This window comes from Parambassis ranga, chromosome 20 (assembly GCF_900634625.1).
Source record: "Parambassis ranga chromosome 20, fParRan2.1, whole genome shotgun sequence".
NCBI lineage: Eukaryota > Metazoa > Chordata > Actinopteri > Ambassidae > Parambassis > Parambassis ranga.
Genome location: NC_041040.1, coordinates 5,489,652 through 5,507,815, shown reverse-complemented (window position 1 = coordinate 5,507,815; position 18,164 = coordinate 5,489,652). Strand labels below are relative to the sequence as shown.

The following is an 18,164-nucleotide window of genomic DNA, read 5'->3' as shown; positions in this document are numbered from 1 at the left end:
GCTGCAGTAGTCCAGTCTAGAAGTAACAAAAGCATGGAGGAGTTTTTCAGCATCACTCTGAGAGAGGATGCTCCTGATCTTAGTGATATTACAGAGGTGGAAGAAGGCAGTCTGAGAGACCTGTTCCATATGAGGGATAAACCACATGTCCTGATCAAAGAGAACTCCGAGGTTCCTCACAGTCGGACTGGAGGCCGAAGTGATGCCGTCCAGACAGAGAATGTTATCAGATAATCTAGATCTGAGATGTTTGGCCCAAAAACAATGAGCTCAGTTTTATCACATCCGATTTATATTATCCTTTATGTCCACATACACACACACCTCACACATGTGCTGCACCATGTTTCAGTGTTTGTCTCCCCCTGCTGCTCTCTGTCTGCAGTTGCAGCTCCACTGAGGATGGAGACACTTCTGACCTCTGACACCCCAACACAATCTGTCTGCCTCTGACATTCCAGCTCTGCAGCGACCTACTGATGGGTTCACAAGTCACTTCCATCACTACAAATCCCACAATCCTTTGCAAGAATCCAATCAGAATGGGTAAATCCAGAACAGCTGTAATACACACACACACACACACACACAAACACACCATCATGTGATTGACAGCTGTGTGTGTGCCAGGGGAGGGAGGACAGGAGGGGGTATTAATCTGTGTGGGTGTGGCCTGAGTGTCTGAGTCAAAACCAATAATCCATCCAAACAACAGACTGGCAGTGAGAAAGACAGAGAGGCAGAGGACCAACAGAGAGCATTTGATAGGAGCTGTCTTCATCATCTCTGTTATCTTCATCTGAACACCTGCAGAAGTAAGACTTTTTATTTCCTGTGTTTGTTTAAGTTGCTGCTTCGTGCTGCCTGACCTACCCCCCCCCCCCCACCACCGTCTTTGCCTGCACCATCCTTTTCCTCTCCATCTTCCACCACAGCACCCTCTTCCTCCTCACATTATTTAATGTCAAACAATAAACAGTGAACCTGTTGGCAGCCTTTCAAGTACTTGTTTAGCTCGACATAAACAACAGCACATGTTCAGTGGTCAGCAGCAGGGGGAGACACTGAGCCTGTTAGAATCAGGACATGAAACAAACTGCTCTCTGACAGCTTTTCTGTAAGCATCCTTCATTTGACATCATGTCTTCTTCCTCTGCTGTCTGGATGGGTCACTTCCGGTCTCCACTTTACTGGTGAGAAACACACTCACACACACACTCACACACACACACACACACAGCCCTTTAGTATCATCAAACACACTGAGGTCAGATTTATGACGTGTTACATCATGAAGCTGTGTATCAGTCATTCTTGACAGTAATACCAAAAAGTATTTCAAATGATTCAAACTTTAAACTTCAATGAAAGCTGCTGGATGCGAGCAGCTGTTCTGGCCGTGCGTCATGACGTCAGAGCTCTGCCGTTACGCTGTGCGGTAGTAAAGGGATGACGTAGAAAGAAAAGCTGCCGGTACCTGGGAGGAAAAAAGGCGAGTGTCCTGGACGCGGACAGGTAAAGACAATGGTTTGATTAACGGAGGCGGAGGGTTAGATGCTATTGATCAGTGACAGGAGTCATTATCAGTTTGCTATCGATATCAGGGAGAGGCAGAGAGAGAGATCATGATTTGTGCTTCATCACACTGCAGCTCTCTCTCTCTGCCTGTGTGTGTGTGTGTGTGTGTCTCCTGCTGCAGGACCACAAAGAACACACCGGGACACTCCCGCCCACCGGAACTGCCGCAGCAGGTCTCCGTTTAGCTGCAGATTTAAACACGTTAATGTTGTGATATCCATGCTGTGTGTGGACCGGATCGATCACTGAAAGATCTGTAATCATTCAGCTGTCGGTCTGTCGTGTAGTTTGCTCCGTGACGGTCGAGTCAGATTTGATGAATCAGCTGTTTCAGAAACAGAAAGTTAAAGCAGTAATTCACTTCAGATTATTACACAGATTACATTAGATTGGCATTAATGCTGCGCGTGTCAGACGGTCATTCCCTCATACTCACATCTTTTATACTTGAATAGTTAATTTATTTGGTGTTTGTTACGCCCCTCAGTGCAATATGAATAACATGCATACACAACATAGCATTTGTTCTTCTTGTTAAGATGCTGAGACACCAGCAGACATAACCCCGACCTCCACCCGAGACTCTGCACTGCTCACATATTCAGTGCGGGTAGTTCCTACGAGATGAATGATGCACACACAGACACACACACACACACACACACAGACACACACACACACACACAGACACACACACAGACACACACACACACACACACACAGACACACACACACACACACAGACACACACACAAGCACAGACACACACACACACACACAGACACACACACAAGCACAGGCACACACACACACAGACGGACAGTTTGCCGCCATCATCATCGCAATCCAAACCAGATTACATCAGATTGTCTCTCTGCTTTAATCCTTCTCTCTGCCCGTTACCAGAGCAACCATTCACCTGACAGCTGGATGAGGTCATCAGATAGGAACCATAGTGTTCCATACGATGACATCATCAGACAGAGTCCAGCAGAAAGTTTATCACATGTGAAGTGATTTTTTTTTTTTTTACTGTGACAGAAACTGTGTTAGAGAGATGAGATTAGATGAGCCAGATCCAGGATTTCCTACAGCTCCTGAATGGACCACTCTGCAGCTCTGACATCAAACCTCCGTGGTAACCGTTTCATCATTGTCTCACAGGTGAACTATGATGACAACAGAGCCAGGTGAAGCCCAGCCCACAGAGGCGGAGTCTTTCCCTGACGCCACTGCCCATTCCACACCGAAACAGGTAGAACACCCTAATGAATATCAACAATCAATATGCAACACGGCAACTGTGCTTTTGTCACATCATTTCCTGAATCTTCAGGGAGGGGAGGCAGGGCAGTCCAAGAGCCAAGCTCAGAGCTCATTGGCTGAAGACTCGGCAAGTAACCTGACGACAAGCAGTCGGCTCACTCGCTCTCCAGTTAGAAACCCTTTGAGCTTCAGGACGATGCAGACCAGAGTGACCCTGCTGGATGGGACACTGTTTACCTGCACCATGGAGGTAAGACATGTGGAGACAGGTGCAGACAGGTGGAGACAGGTATGATTATCCACACTGGTTAATGTTTCCTGTCTTTCTGGCAGAAACGAGCTCGAGGTGTACAACTGTTCGAGAAGGTTTGTGAACACATCAACCTGCTGGAGCGAGACTACTTTGCTTTGTCCTTCAGAGACGCTGATAACAACAAGGTCGGTTTGTCTGTCTGCCTGTCCTCCCATCCCTCTGTCTCTCTGTCTGTCTGTCTGACCTCTGACCTTTGTGTCCTAGAACTGGTTGGATCCTGCGAAGGAGATGAAGAAGCAGGTCAGAGGTTAGTTGTTTCTGATTGGTCCATGTTGGTCTAGCAGGATATGACAGCCTCCAGGTGAGTTCTGTGCTAACTGGGTCGCTTCTTTCTGTCTCACAGGTGTTCCCTGGAACTTCACCTTTAATGTGAAGTTTTACCCCCCTGACCCTGCCCAGCTGTCTGAGGACATCACCAGGTAGCTCCACACAGGAAGCTGTTAGCTAAAGTCTCCTTTGTCCTCATCTGTTGAAGACAATAATGTCCTCCTGTCTGCCTCCAGGTACTTTCTGTGTCTGCAGCTCCAGCAGGACATCCTCTCTGGTCGTCTTCCTTGTTCATTTGCTACGCACACTGTCCTTGGCTCTTACACCGTCCAATCAGAGCTTGGAGACTACGATCCTGGTACCAACAGTCCCCACTTCTCCTACCCCCTACTGTAACCCGGTCTCTGTCTCACGAGTTGTTCAAAAATAAGAACCCACATACAGTTAAAACAGCAACTAAAACCCAAGAATCACAGAACACTAAGACCAGGGGCCGTATTCACAAAGATTCTTAGCACTAAGGGTTTCCCTTGTAGTGAAATTCTAAGAAAGGTTGTTTTCTAAGACTTTCTCCTTGTAATTAGTCCTTCGGTAAAGACTAACTGTGCTCAGACTGAGCTCTGCCACTCTGTCCAGTCTGGTCCAGTCCAGTCTTTTTTACCTGTTTCCATTTTGTTTGCGGGTAAATCTGCAAAAAACTAGCGCCTCTATGTAACAGACAGCAGCCACAGACAGGACAGACAGCTGAGCCAGCCGCCCGTTTGTAAATCACCTTTGAGATCAGAGTCCTTACTAAGATTTTTAGGCTAAGATAAGAGCTGTCTGAGGGGATTCTTAGAGTCTTTGTGAATATGAGGTTTACAGCACACAGGGCAAACCGATGAACAGGCGGAGCGGACAGGACGATCAAGCTGTCTGTCTCTGACCTCCTGTCCATCTGTGTCTCTGACCTCCTGTCTGTCTGTGTGTCTGTCTCCGACCACCTGTCTGTGTGTCTGTCTCTGACCTCCTGTCCGTCTGTCTCTGACCTCCTGTCTGTCTATGTGTCTGTCTCTGACCACCTGTCTCTCTGTCTCTGATCACCTGTCTCTCTGTGTGTCTGTCTCTGACCACCTGTCTGTCTGTCTCTGACCACCTGTCTGTCTGTGTGTCTGTCTCTGACCACCTGTCTGTCTGTCTCTGACCTCCTGTGTGTCTGTCTCTGACCACCTGTCTGTCTGTGTGTCTGTCTCTGACTACCTGTCTGTCTCTGACCACCTGTCTGTCTGTGTGTCTGTCTCTGACCACCTGTCTGTCTGTGTGTCTGTCTCTGACCACCTGTCTGTGTGTCTGTCTCTGACCTCCTGTCTGTGTGTCTCTGACCTCCTGTCTGTCTGTGTGTCTGTCTCCGACCACCTGTCTGTGTCTGTCTCCGACCACCTGTCTGTGTGTCTGTCTCTGACCTCCTGTCTGTGTGTCTCTGACCTCCTGTCTGTCTGTGTGTCTGTCTCCGACCACCTGTCTGTGTGTCTGTCTCTGACCTCCTTTCTGTCTGTGTGTCTGTCTCTGATCACCTGTCTGTCTGTGTGTCTGTCTCTGACCACCTGTCTGTCTGTGTGTCTGTCTCTGACCACCTGTCTGTCTGTCTCTGACCACCTGTCTTTCTGTGTGTCTGTCTCTGACTACCTGCCTGTCTGTGTGTCTGTCTCTGACCACCTGTCTGTCTGTCTCTGACCACCTGCCTGTCTGTGTGTCTGTCTCTGACCACCTGTCTGTGTGTCTGTCTGTCTCTGACCACCTGTCTGTCTGTGCCTTTCAGATGAGTGTGGTTCAGATTACATCAGTGAATTGCATTTTGCTCCTAATCAAACGAGAGAGATGGAGGAGAAGATCATGGAACTGCATAAATCTTACAGGTTGTGGCACAGACACAACAACAGACACGCACATTTGCTCTGAGCTAGTGTCAGTGTTCAAACAGCAGCTAATAACATGTGTGACTCTGTTCAGAGGAATGACTCCGGCTGAAGCTGAGATGCACTTCCTGGAAAATGTGAAGAAACTTTCCATGTATGGAGTCGATCTGCATCATGCAAAGGTAAACACACACACGCGCACCAGATTTATGTGTGTGTGTAATACGAATCATTAGATGTGATAGTTTGTCCTTGAATGAACACACAGTGAAGCACAGAGTGCTTTCTGCTTACAAAACTCTGATCAATAAACAATACATGACCTACTTCCCGTTGATCAATCATAGCTCCGTGTGTGTTGCAGGCTGACAGTAATGATCTTTCCATTGTGTCTGTTTTCCATGGGTTCAGTGAGAACGTGAAAATGTTTCATACTGATTTTTCTGTTCGATCTGACTGATTATCAGAATGATTAGGTCTCTCTCCTACATCCGAGAGTTTTAAATCAAGGCAGTTTAGCAAACTTTCTAGCTACACGGGCGGCAGAGCATCCATTAACCAGAAGGTTGGGGGTTCGCCCTGCTCCTCCTTAGTCCGTGTTGTGTGTCCTTGGGCAAGGCACACCCACATTGCCAGCACACCCACTGGTGTATGAATAAATCAGTGTTGGTCAGGAAGGCTGTAGGCCCATTGACAGCCACGTCTCTGTCAGTGTCCCCCGGGGATCTGTGGCTACATATGTAGTTTGCCGCTGTGTGAATGAATAGTGCATCTCAATGTAAAGAGTGCATTATTAATATTGTTACTGTACCTCTTAAGAAAACATGGTGGATTCTTGAAGGTGGATGTCAGTCTTTATTCCAATGAGGAGCAATAACAAGGCATGTGGATCATACTCTGGGTTCAGCAGTCTGAATATCCACTAACCCTCCTTCCTGATGTGTAATAATGACATGTTAATAGGTTTTGGTACCTCCCAGTTATGAGATATGAGATGAATGACTGGCCACAGATTTGGTGATAACAGACCGTTGTGTTGTTTTGAGGCCACAGGTATTCTAATTTCATTTAATACTGTTATATAGTTCCTTAACCTTCTATACATCTGCCAGTCTGATTTATATTATCATTATCAACATATCTGTTCACTACTTTTCATTAAATCTTTCATTTGCTCATCCATCTATAGTGCTGACCAGTTCCCGTCTCCTTCCTTAGTGGAGCATGTTCCTCTATAACCTGCATAAACGACAGATTAAAATGTGGATTATCCTTTGTCTGACACCATGTCCCAGCAGATATTTTTAACATTGTCGATGAATGAGTCCTCACATTACCCAGACCCACCCACTGAGGTCTGCCACCACATATAACCCATGTTTCCCCACCAAACAGTTAGAACTGATGAAGCTGCTTGGATGAGCAGGGAAATGTCTTCAAGAAAACTCTACGAGTCCTGCGCCTCGCTTCACGGAGCTTGCAGTTGATCCTCTGTTGCACAATGAGCTATTTTACAGCCAGTGTTCACATCTAAGAAATAAATCACACTTGTCACATCGTGAACTAGGCAACACACAAACACATGCAGCGTTTGCGCAGATCTTTGAGTGGTGTGATGAGTTCTTTGTTTTCTACCTCTGTCTACCTGTCCGTCCCTCTGTCTCCCTGTCCGTCCGTCTGTCTACATGTCCATCCGTCTGTCTTTCTGCCTGCCTGCTGGAGTAGATGGTTGAAAGCCGCTTTGATTGCTTACCTTCAGCCAAATCAGAGGTAAGCATGTTTCCTCTGTGTGTGTGTGTGTGTGTGTATGTGTGTCCACATGTGCAGCTAACCCTTCATTATCCAGTTCACTGCATGACCTCCATACTATGACCCGCTCATCGGCAGTGCTTGTGCTGATTCCACACACACACACACACTGGCTGTGACCACAGCTTACTGACTGTTTGTGGGTGGTACCCAGCTAACACACTTGACTGTCACATGACTGTCACATGACTGCAGGCTTCTCTGGCTGTTTCTTCTCAGCTGTTTTATTGGTTTCAGTCAAAACATCTAGACTTTAACATCCACCATGACTCCAAGTCATCAGAACTCTGAGCTGCAGGTGACCGTTGAGATTTAGTACAAACACTCAAATGCTGGAGCCATTCATGTAAGAGGTGACCTGTTTTGTGTGTGTGCAGGACTCAGAGGGTGTGGCCATCATGCTGGGTGTGTGCAGCAGTGGCCTGCTGGTCTACAGAGACAGACTGAGGATCAATAGATTCTCATGGCCAAAGATCCTGAAGATTTCATACAAAAGGAACAATTTCTACATCAAGATACGACCGGGAGAGGTGAAAACACAGAGAGTACCACAGAAGAAGAGTTCAGGCCTGGAAGTTACTGATAAAGATTTGTTGTTTTACCATTGAAGCATGTCACGGCATCTCTGCTGATCATTATTACTCTATTGATGAGCTAGCATCATGTATCAGCAGATCAATCACCACTGTCTCTGTCTATCTGCAGTTTGACCAGTTTGAGTCCACTATTGGTTTTAAGCTGCTGAACCACAGAGCTGCTAAGAGACTGTGGAAAGTCTGCGTGGAACATCACTCCTTCTTCAGGTGAGTCAGCCTGATGCATGAAGAAGAGCCTGGACAACTATGAGATGTAAACTCATCTGACAAATGCCTCTCTCCCTGTCTGTGTCTCAGGCTGGTGTCACCAGAAGAGACTCCGAAGAAGTTTCTGTCTCTGGGGTCAAAATTTCGGTACAGCGGTCGGACTCAGATTCAGAGCCGCAGAGCCAGTGCTCAGATATCCAGACCTGCACCACAATTCCCACGATGCATCAGCAAGAGGAACTTGCTGAGCCGCAGTCTGGATGGAGGTACTTACACTGATCACACTAACCTGGCACCAGGAGTACTTACACTGGTAGTGTTATTGGTCCCTATTGGCCCCAGTAACCATGATAATGGCACAGTAAGAATAAACATGTGTCAGTGGCAGCAATGAGTGAGTGCAGGTTAGGATTGGTTGGGATCCAGGTTAGGTATTGGTCATTTCATTCTTGTATTTGTTGATTTGTGATTGGTTCTCAGCGTCGGGGACCACACACACATCCCCTCTGATCGGCTCTGCAGCCATCTCAGCATCCCCCAAAGCCAATGGTGGTGCACATACAGGTAGAGCTCATACTGCAGTAGCACTTGCTGTAAGAGAACAGCTGCCTGGTAACTGGCCACAGTTATGCACACATTATTTGGCTTGCTGGTCTGCATCTTGATTGGTTCTGCAGGTCAGACCTTGGATTAGCGGTCCAATCAAATGTTTCTGGTGATATAAACACAAACATACGGAAAAATAAGCTGGGAACTCTTCCTTTTCTGGTCAAAAGCAGGTACTATGTACACTTTGGGCCCTGCCCACTAGAACGGAGCCCCAACCCCTTTGTTGTTCGACACCAAAGGAGGTTGAGGAAGCAGGTCTGACTGCAGGGTTACCGTCCCAAGAGGCATGCTAGAGGGATTAGCATTTCTAGCATGGACTCAGCATTGCTTTACTGGCAGCACTTTTAGCATTGTTAGTTCAGTTAGCTTTTCAGCACTGCTTGTGTCTAGGTCACGGCTTGGTGATGGCTCTGTGTGCTAACTGAGTGAGAGTGGCCCAACGAGTGGTGCATGTGTCGGACCTCTGACTGGCTGAGTGTGCTGTCGCCTCAGTAACCAGTGCTTTGCTGCTGTTCAGACACAAGCACAGAATGTCTCTGTGGCTGCTGTGGGTGTCATCATGGCTGTGTGTGTGTGTGTGTAGATATGGGCTCACAGCTGTATGGAGCATCCAAACCCATCGCTGTCAGTGACCTCATCACCGAGGTAACACCTGAAAGGATGACTGAAGAGAGGAGAGCCGAGCAAGGTAAAAACCAAACAGCCGACAGAGGGGACATACCTGACCAGGTGTGAACATCATGAACTCCTCTCCTATATTTCCTCCTTTCTAGTTGAGGAGGTGATGTTGGTGGAGGAGGAAGTGGATAAGGAGGATGTGCAGCAGCATCAGGAGGAGGAAGAAGAGGAGACCAGAGCAACAGAGGTTTCACAACCAAGTCCTCCGACTCCTCAGAAGCAGGACACCAAGGTAATGAATAGCTGTCTCACCTGTCTCATCTGTCTCACCTGTCTTATCTGTCTCACCTGCTTTATCTGCCTCACCTGTCCCATCTGTCTCACCTGGCTGTCTCACCTGCTTTATCTGCCTCACCTGCTTTACATGTCCCATCTGTCTCATCTGTCCCATCTGTCTCATCTGTCCCATTGCCTCATCTGTCCCATCTGTCTTACCTGTCCCATCTGTCTCACCTGTCCCATCTGTCTCATCTGTCCCATCTGCCTCATCTGTCTCACCTGTCTCACCTGTCTCATCTGTCTCACCTGTCTCATCTGTCTCACCTGTCTCACCTGCTTTACCTGTCTCATCTGTCCCATCTGTCTCACCTTTCTCATCTGTCCCATCTGTCTCATCTGCCTCATCTGTCCCATCTGTCTCACCTTTCTCATCTGTCTCACCTGTCTCATCTGTCTCACCTGTCTCACCTGCTTTACCTGTCTCATCTGTCCCATCTGTCTCACCTTTCTCATCTGTCCCATCTGTCTCACCTGTCTCGCCTGTCCCATCTGTCTCACCTGCATGACGTTCTTCTGTTTATTTGATTTATTTTGTTTATTTGTTCAGACTGAACTTACTGACACAGCTGTGGACGGAGACCTGACTGCTACTGAGGTACACATCTGAACTGACCATGCAGATACATGAACACTCAGAACAACTGCTTAGCATCACCTGTCTCTTCTCCCATCTTTCCCTGCTCCTGTCAGTCGGATCAGGATGAAGATTTGAAAACTCAGGTAGATTGATGCCACCTTCATTTGTGTTGTAATTGACTTGTGTGACACTTTTGTCTCTTTTTCTATGTGTTATTGTGTCTTTTGGTATTCTTTATTTGTTTTAATTATTTCTTATTGTTTTTAATTTTGTATTATGTGTAAAGCGCTTTGGGCAATCTCTGGTTGTAGCAAGGCGCTTTATAAATAAAGGTTGATCGATTAATTAGATTGGTTCCATCACACTTTAATCGTCTTTAGGAGACGTTGGGGAGTCCAGAGGAGTTACAGAAACCTCAGAGCAACATCAGCTTCCTGAGACGATCCTTTTTGGAGGGAGGAGGAGGAGAAGGAGGAATGACAGAGTGGGAGAAGCGTCTGGCCTCCTCACCGCTCCGACGACTTGACGACTCGCCTATGATTGAACCTCTGGAGCCTGATGAGGTCAGTTAAAGCTCACAGTTGCCTGCTGGTCAAATAGAGGTACTGCAGGTGCCCCTGTTGTGGTGAGGTTTTGTGTGTCATGGGGCATAGTGGGCCCTGACTGGTTCGAGACTAGCTGTAATGTTATGAATCATGCAGGTACCCCAGTCTCGGTACACCTGTGTCCTGCAGATAATAAGAATCTTGATCTCTGGGTTTCACTTGCTGGAATGATTTCAGGCAGCAGAGCACCTTAAAACAGGAACTGTGAGGAATTTTTGCATGAAGGAAATGTGACATCATCTGTCCCCTGAACCGTCAGCTGGTAAATCACTGTGTGTGTCTGATCTTGCTCACCTGTGCACTTCAGGAGGGCTGGATCATGACAAGCCAAGCCCCCCCTCACTCACTTAGAGGGAAGAGCTATACAGTAGGGAAGAGCTACGATACTGCTTCTGGCATGGTTTTCACCATGGCGACTGGGGGCCACTTCTCTGATGTGACCATGACAACAGCAAACATCAAGGAGAGCCAGCAGCTCCGAGTTATCCCAGTGTCCACGGCGGAGGATGTCACCAGAGGAGGACCACTGACCACCATCCGTGAGGTCAAGACGCCGACCTCACCATCAGAGCCTCCACCCAGTGTCTCTGACATCAGTACAGCTGCAACCAATGGAGGCAAAGCCAACATTCTGGATCTCTGTGGAGTCTCTGTGATGTCATCTATGGCCCCAGCCCCAACTCCAAAATCGCCTCTAGATGATTCAAACCCAGGGCCCTTCAGGACCTCGCCTTCCATGGCCAGAGTGGTATGGTTTGGTGGCTGGCATGGAATCAAGCATGAGGCGCAAACGCAGCAAACTCACAGCAACCCATTGACCCCGCACTTCTGAAACAGGAAGTACAGCTCCTCAGCTTCTTCCTTTGCCTCCATTTTGTTTCTGCGCCTTGGATCAAAATGGTGTACACTGCAGTTTGTTTTGTTAGTGGGTTAAAATGGCTGCATATTTCTTTTTTCTGCTCCAGCTGTTTGTGGACCTCTTTTGTGTGTTATTTTGTGATTCCCTTTGTTTGGTGTTGCTGCCCTTTTGAAAACATTCAGGTCCGGTCAAAGTGTCTGAAAGTTTCCATTGTAAACAAAAAGACAACAAGTCAATACAAAACAACAAAAAAACACAAAACCAGTTCATTGTCACATCACCTAATGTATTCTTCCTGATTACAACACACACACCTGACACACCAAGAGTTTAAATCGAGGCAACTGGACTCAAGGATTGTGTTTTGAAGACGTTTCGCCACTCCCCCAAGTGGCTTCTTCAGTTGTGCTACTTTTCTGGTTGGGAATCTGAGTTTTATGTGTTCAGGACCTCTGTGGGTGGATCTTGCAGGAACTCACATGACTATGATCCCTATAGTTGGTTAATGGTCAGTTAACAACCAGAAACTGTGTCTGCGTCATGTGCAGGACTAGTTGATGGCCCATCGTTAGAGTTTGAATGTGAGTGAAGTCTGCTAGGAAGGGATGAAGGACAGAGTTGTGAACAGGTTAGAGCTGATGCCTCAGCCCTCCGCCTCTGTTTAGAGAGGGTTTTTCCAATTTCACATAGATGCTTCTTTGACTCCTCTTTCATACCATCTGTCCTTCCTGTCTAGAATTTGGACATTATTATCCTCAAAGGAATGGTGGAATCTTTGAGGTGAAGGTGAACGGCTGAGTCTTGTCCTGAGGAGGTGGCTCTCCTGTGCTGTGCCATCCAGTGTAGTGGTTGTTTGGTTTCACCAATATAGAGATCAGAGCATTCCTCACTGCACTGAACTGCATAGATTACATTGCTCTGTCTGTCCCTAGGAGTTTTGTCCTTGGGGTGGTCCAGTTTTTGTCTCAGTGTAGAGCTGGGTTTAAAGTTTACTGGGATCTGATGTGCATTGAAAATCCTTCTGAGTTTCTCAGAAACTCCTGATATATATGGGATGACAATGTTTTTCCGGCGTGACTGTCCGGTTCTGGTTGGGCTGTCTGCTGCTCTTTCCTTTTGCCAGCTTTCACCAGGGCCCAGTTTGGGTAGCCACAAGTTCTGAGCGCTGTGTTTACTTGTTTTTGCTCCTTAGTTCTACCTTCGGTTTTAGTGGGTATTGTTTGTGCCCGGTGTTGTAGGGTCCTGATGACCCCCAGCTTATGCCCCACTGGGTGGTGTGAGTCAAAAAGTAGATATTGGTCTGTGTGGGTTGGTTTCCTGTAGACATCAATGCTTCGGCCCCTGTCTGCTTCAGTGTGAACAAGGGAGTCAAGAAATGGCAGACTGTTGTCTTTGACATCCTCCCGAGTGAATTGGATGTTTTTGCCCACTGCATGTGTCATCCACATATCTGAACCAGTGGGATGGAGCTGTTCCTGGGAAGGAAGCTAGAGCTCTAGCCTCCACCACTTCCATGTGGAGGTTGGCCACAATTGGGGATGCAGGTGACCCCATGGCACAGCCATGTTTTTGTCTGTAGAATTTTTCATTGTACTTGAAATATGTGATGTTTAGGCAGATGTCCAGTAGATCGCATATGTGGTCTGGTGTTAAGAGGGTTCTGTCTGTGTCGTCCTGTGCCAGCTGTTCTCTCACCAGTTCCCTTGCATCTGTGGTGGGGATGCATGTGAAAAGCGAAGTTACATCATAAGAGACCATGGTGTCGTCTCTGTCCATTTTGATCTGTTTAAAGTCCTGTGAGTTGTGTACATGTTGTGGCGTGTTGCCAACCAAGGGAGACAGGATTGCTGCTAGATGTTTGGCCACATTATATGTAACCGAATTAGTGCTGCTTACGATGGGTCTAGGAGGAAACCCCTCTTTGTGTATCTAAGGAAGTCCATACATACATGGAATGGATTCTCGGGGTAAAGCTGGTAGTACAGCTTTCTGTTAATTACTTTTTCTTTTTCCAATGTTTGTAGACAGTTGACCAGTTTTTTCTTATATTGATTAGTTGGATCCCTCCTAAGTGACTCATAGGTGTTTGTGTCATTGAGGAGGTCCATGATTTGGAGTGGTATTCCTCTGTGTTTAATACCACTGTGCATCTGCCTTTGTCTGCTGCACACAGGGACTCACACATGACACACAGGGACACAGCAAAGCAGAATCACAGTTTGTTGTCTGATTTGTTTACCAGCTAAAAGTGGTTACTGATAAAACGCCCCCCCCTCACCCCTAACCCTGCACAGCTACAGACTGTAGTTATTATTTCATTTCTGTAATCTAAAGACTTTCCCCTCGTTTACTTGTTTGTCTGTAACCTTTGTTTTCTGTGTTTGCAGCCTAAACCTACTTTTGATGAAATGTCTCCTGAGCTGACCGCTTTGTTGAGGTCGGCAAGAGAACAAAAAACTTTCAGAGAACACAACCTCTTGAAGGTGCCTGTCCACTTGTCTGTCTCTCCCTGTCCAGCTGTCTGTGCACGTCTTTCTGCTTGTCTGTCCAGCTCCTTACACAGAAATCACTCTCTTTAGGCCACCTTTGCTCATTCCATGAGAACAATGGTAACACTCATGAAACCTCTGTGAACCTGACTCCACTGTAACACCGCTCTCTCCCACCTGTTCGCTTCATGTTCTTTATCTTTACTTCCTGTTTCAGACTTCAGAAAAGGTGGAGACGGTCTTCCTGCTGACAGAGTCACAAGACCAGGACCAGCAAATGGCAGAACAGTCTCAGGTAGCAAAAGGAAGTCTTGTGGGGCCAGCACCTAGTAACCCCCCTCCCCCTCCCCCAGGGGTTCACATGATGCATGCTGATGATATCATAGAACAATGGGACGATGATGATGATGATGGCAGTCACGGGGCAAATGATGCCTCCAAGGCCAGTCCAGCTTCTACACATGAGCTCAGTGATAATGATGTAAGTGATGATGAGCCCAGCAGCAATGCCAGTGATGTTAGCGAGGATGCTATCAGTGTGTTAGCACAGGCAGCAGTAGAGGAGGCAATGGAGGCTGCAGTCAGACAAGCTCAAAGCCCAGATGCTGATGCTAATCAGGATAGCATACATGCTAACTTTGCAGTTAGTCATGATGAGCAGGAGCAAGCTAACAGACCTCCTTCAGTACTGGGCTGTGTACGTGCCGGGACTCAGCATCACCACGACACTGAAGACTCAGATGACTCACAAGAAGATGGAGGAGGGTGGAGGTTTGAAGAAAACTCCCCTCCCCCCTCTTTATCCCACCCCACATCTAGGCACGTGGCCAATCAGATGCAACCATTCAGCCACAGTGATGATGATGATGATGATGATGATGATGATGATGATGATGATGACGAGTCTCAAGCTCTGCAGGAGGTAAAACTGAAACACCTGCCCCAATATAATGGTCCCCAGTGTTGTTCACCCCATGAAGTCCGCCCCGGTGACTCCTGTTCTGGTTCCTCCTGTTCTGGTTCCTCCTGCCCTGTCAGACCTTCCTCTATGAATGTTGAAGCGTGGATACTGCATTATGCTGCGCCACGATCCACAACCAGTAAGAGTGACTGGCTGGTTTTAATAAAGGTTAAAAAGCGGTTTCTGTTCTATTTCTTCTAGGAGGTCCCAGTAATGAGGAAGACTCTCACATATGAAGCTCCTGGGGTGAGGCGGCCGGAGTCATTCCTCATCAATACCTTAGGACGCTGCATTTGTGTTGATGTTTGACTGATGCTCTGATTTTTCAGAGCCGAGTGGACGCTGATCCAGGTGCCGGTTTGCTGCTAAGCTCCCAGACCTTCACAGCCGAGACCTCCAACACCACCACCACCACACACATCACCAAGGTAACACCATCACCATCACGTAAATCAGTACTGGGGGATAACACACTGTGGAGTAATGAGGGGTTTCTGTTTTTCACCTCAGACGGTGAAAGGAGGAATTTCAGAAACCAGAATTGAGAAGAGAATCGTGATTTCTGGAGACACAGAGATCGACCACGACCAGGTACTGTGACTCTGTAAGGCTAGTTGGATATAAAGGACAGAGAAGCAATAAGGCAGATCCAGATGTGATGTGGTGAGGCCTGTACCTAAACCATGCTCCAGACCCAGACCAGGTTTTGACACTCGTGTCTTTCTTGAAGGCCCTGGCAGCAGCGCTCAGCGAGGCGCGACGGCAGCATCCTGAGCTGTCCGTCACCCGAGTTGTCGTCCATAAAGAAACCGAGGTCTCTCCTGAACATGTTATTGAGTAATGACAGCAAAGGTAACAGGGAGCATAAGCCATAGCTGTGCAGACAGAACTGAGGCTGGATCCTTGGCTGTGTAGAGCATGGCAGCGTTCTTCACATCCTGCTTGCATGGTTTTGTTCGCTCAGAGGCTCTGATTGGCCAAGAACACCAGAAGGGGTGGAAATGTCCTTCCTGGCTGATTTGTTTTGGGGGGTTCTGCAGAGGACAGAAAGGATTTATGGTGATTGGTTGGTGAGAACAGGCTCCAGCATTTCCAATCTCTCAGCTGATCAGCAATATTCGGAGGATTATTGATCCAGAGGTTATCAGAAGGACAGTCCATCACCTAACATTAAACAGGTGACACATGCTATGCTAACATTAGTCATCGTTGCCCAAGGTTTGGGCACCCCTTATGAAAATCACTGCATTAGTTGGTCACCCACTGAGCTTCATTTAAACATGTTATACCTTCTGGAAACAGAAGTAGAATCATTTTGGCACTAGCACATGAAATCTTTAAATTTAACCCCAGATGCTCTGTTTGTCTGAAATCAATAACTGTTGAGAGGACATGTTATGCCATGCTTTGCTATACTGTGCTAGTATGCAATTGGCATGAGAATATTGATCTTCTGGCAGGGCCGGCCCAAGGCATATGCGAAATATGCGGCCGCTTAGGGCCCCTGAGAGCACCAAAAGTTTATGATAAAATATATATTTTATATTTAAAAAAAATAACATTGATTAATACAAACAAGGTGGTAATGGTAATGATAGTGGGTATGTTACACACACAGTGCAGCCTATAGGATGATGAAGCATCTGATGCTGAGGTGGTGGTATGAAATTTTGCTTAGGGCCCCATAAAGGCTTGGGCCGGCCCTGTCTCCTAGATTGCTTGGCCTGGCCAAGAAACAGCTGTGAGCTGTTGAGAAAACGTTGAGGCACTCCCTCTGGTGGCCGCCACAAAATGTATGCTGTGATGTTCAAAAGTGTGAAGCAGGGCAGCTGGACTTCTGGAGTTCTTTGAAGACATTTTGCTGCAAAATTAAAAGGCTAAGGGATCTAAGGAACTGACACAACTGCTTGGGGGAGCAGCACGATGACATCACAGTGACATAAAGTGGAAACTGATCCACTCCTCCTCAGTCCCTACAGGAATCCATGAGAAAGTGAAATAAAGTACAGATGTTGCCACCAGAGGGTGTTACCTCAGTCACCGCGTCATCAGTGTTTTAGATTATTATCTTTATTTTGGTTTAATTTTATGTGACGTTCATTACATTAGCAGCATGAAGATGCAGGCCCTCTGATATTCTGCCTTACACCTGCTTCTGTCTCACTTTCAGGAATCCTAAGGCCTCTGCTGCATTATGGGAGTTGCAGTCCAGTCTACAGAACCATCGCTGCCATTGTTTGCAGTGCCACTCAGTGGATAAGAAACTAAGGATTTACAGGCACCCACCCCCACATCTTCATGCATGTACATGTGTAAGCACACAGTAACACAGTAGGACCTGTCTGCCTGACCGGGTGGATCATACGCTTCTGAGCAGTTAGCATTACCTCGATTGTGTAACTAGATTTAGATGAAAGTGTTGTGAAGACTTATGCAACACACCAAGATGGCTGAGAGGCAGACGGGCTGCTGCTGTGATTAACACCGTGTACCTCAGATCAACCTTCATCAACAAACCTCCGACAGGTTAAAGGCATTGATTGGCTGCTGACTCAGGAGCTCCCGATGGAGACATTAGCTTTATTACACATTGAAGAGCATCACGCCTGAAAGGCTGGTTTACCTGATCAGGTCACTGTCAGGAGAGGAACTGGGCTTTTATTCTGACAGTCTGATGCACACTGTTTCCTGTCTAAAATGTAAAACAGCATGACTAGAAGCACTGCAATGACACACTGTATAGTAGCTAAAGCTCTGTATTTACCCACAATTCAATAGTAATGTGCCATTCTTCTTTTATCTTGCCATAAGAACCCTTATTTATTTATTTATTTATGTATTTATTTGCACTTGTTTGTTGTGTTTATTTACTGATTAGATCTGACCCCTGCCAGTCTTAGAACCCCCCAACCCATGGTGTCAGGTGACAGACAGACCACGCCCCCCCCCTTCCCGTGGTGTCAGGTGACAGACAGACCACGCCCCATCGGTGTCAAACTAACCCTCTGTTTCCTCTTTTTATTTAAGGTAAATCAAAAGACTGAATATAGCTTCACTCATCTAATAAACTACATGACAGACGTCCTGTCTTGAGGTTTGCTTTCTGGCTGTGCTTTAGTGGCTTGATGTTGTTGACAGCAGCTTTGTTTGTATTGTGTGTGAAAGGAAGTTTAGAG

General features: G+C 47.0%; 1 protein-coding gene across 7 annotated transcripts; it reads left to right on the top strand.

The window, feature by feature from the left end:
* The first annotated feature begins 749 nt into the window (after positions 1-749).
* On the top strand, positions 750-17,974 carry epb41l3a (erythrocyte membrane protein band 4.1-like 3a). Of its 7 annotated transcripts, none has more exons than XM_028432790.1 (26): positions 750-815; positions 2,743-2,833; positions 2,915-3,094; positions 3,178-3,282; positions 3,362-3,404; positions 3,501-3,576; positions 3,661-3,782; positions 5,223-5,319; positions 5,414-5,501; positions 7,506-7,658; positions 7,834-7,931; positions 8,022-8,197; positions 8,412-8,495; positions 9,124-9,228; positions 9,314-9,450; positions 10,045-10,092; positions 10,188-10,217; positions 10,455-10,637; positions 10,987-11,427; positions 13,926-14,021; positions 14,245-14,322; positions 15,190-15,234; positions 15,318-15,416; positions 15,499-15,579; positions 15,719-15,840; positions 17,159-17,974. In XM_028432790.1, exons 2-25 carry the CDS (start codon positions 2,750-2,752, stop codon positions 15,827-15,829), a joined length of 2,760 nt encoding a protein of 919 aa, XP_028288591.1. In that variant the 5' UTR covers positions 750-815; positions 2,743-2,749; the 3' UTR covers positions 15,830-15,840; positions 17,159-17,974. The 7 variants fall into 7 exon arrangements, with proteins under 7 accessions (XP_028288591.1, XP_028288590.1, XP_028288592.1 ...); XM_028432789.1 differs by lacking the exon at positions 750-815 and adding an exon at positions 1,388-1,515; XM_028432791.1 differs by lacking the exons at positions 750-815; positions 8,412-8,495 and adding an exon at positions 1,388-1,515.
* Positions 17,975-18,164: the final 190 nt, after the last annotated feature.

Coding starts and splice junctions, on each gene's coding strand:
- epb41l3a (XM_028432790.1), top strand. CDS start 2,750: ATGATGACAACAGAGCCAGGTGAAGCCCAGCCCACAGAGGCGGAGTCT. Junction 7,932..8,021: donor GAACATCACTCCTTCTTCAG/GTGAGTCAGCCT, acceptor TCTGTGTCTCAG/GCTGGTGTCACCAGAAGAGA. Junction 14,022..14,244: donor GAGAACACAACCTCTTGAAG/GTGCCTGTCCAC, acceptor TTCCTGTTTCAG/ACTTCAGAAAAGGTGGAGAC.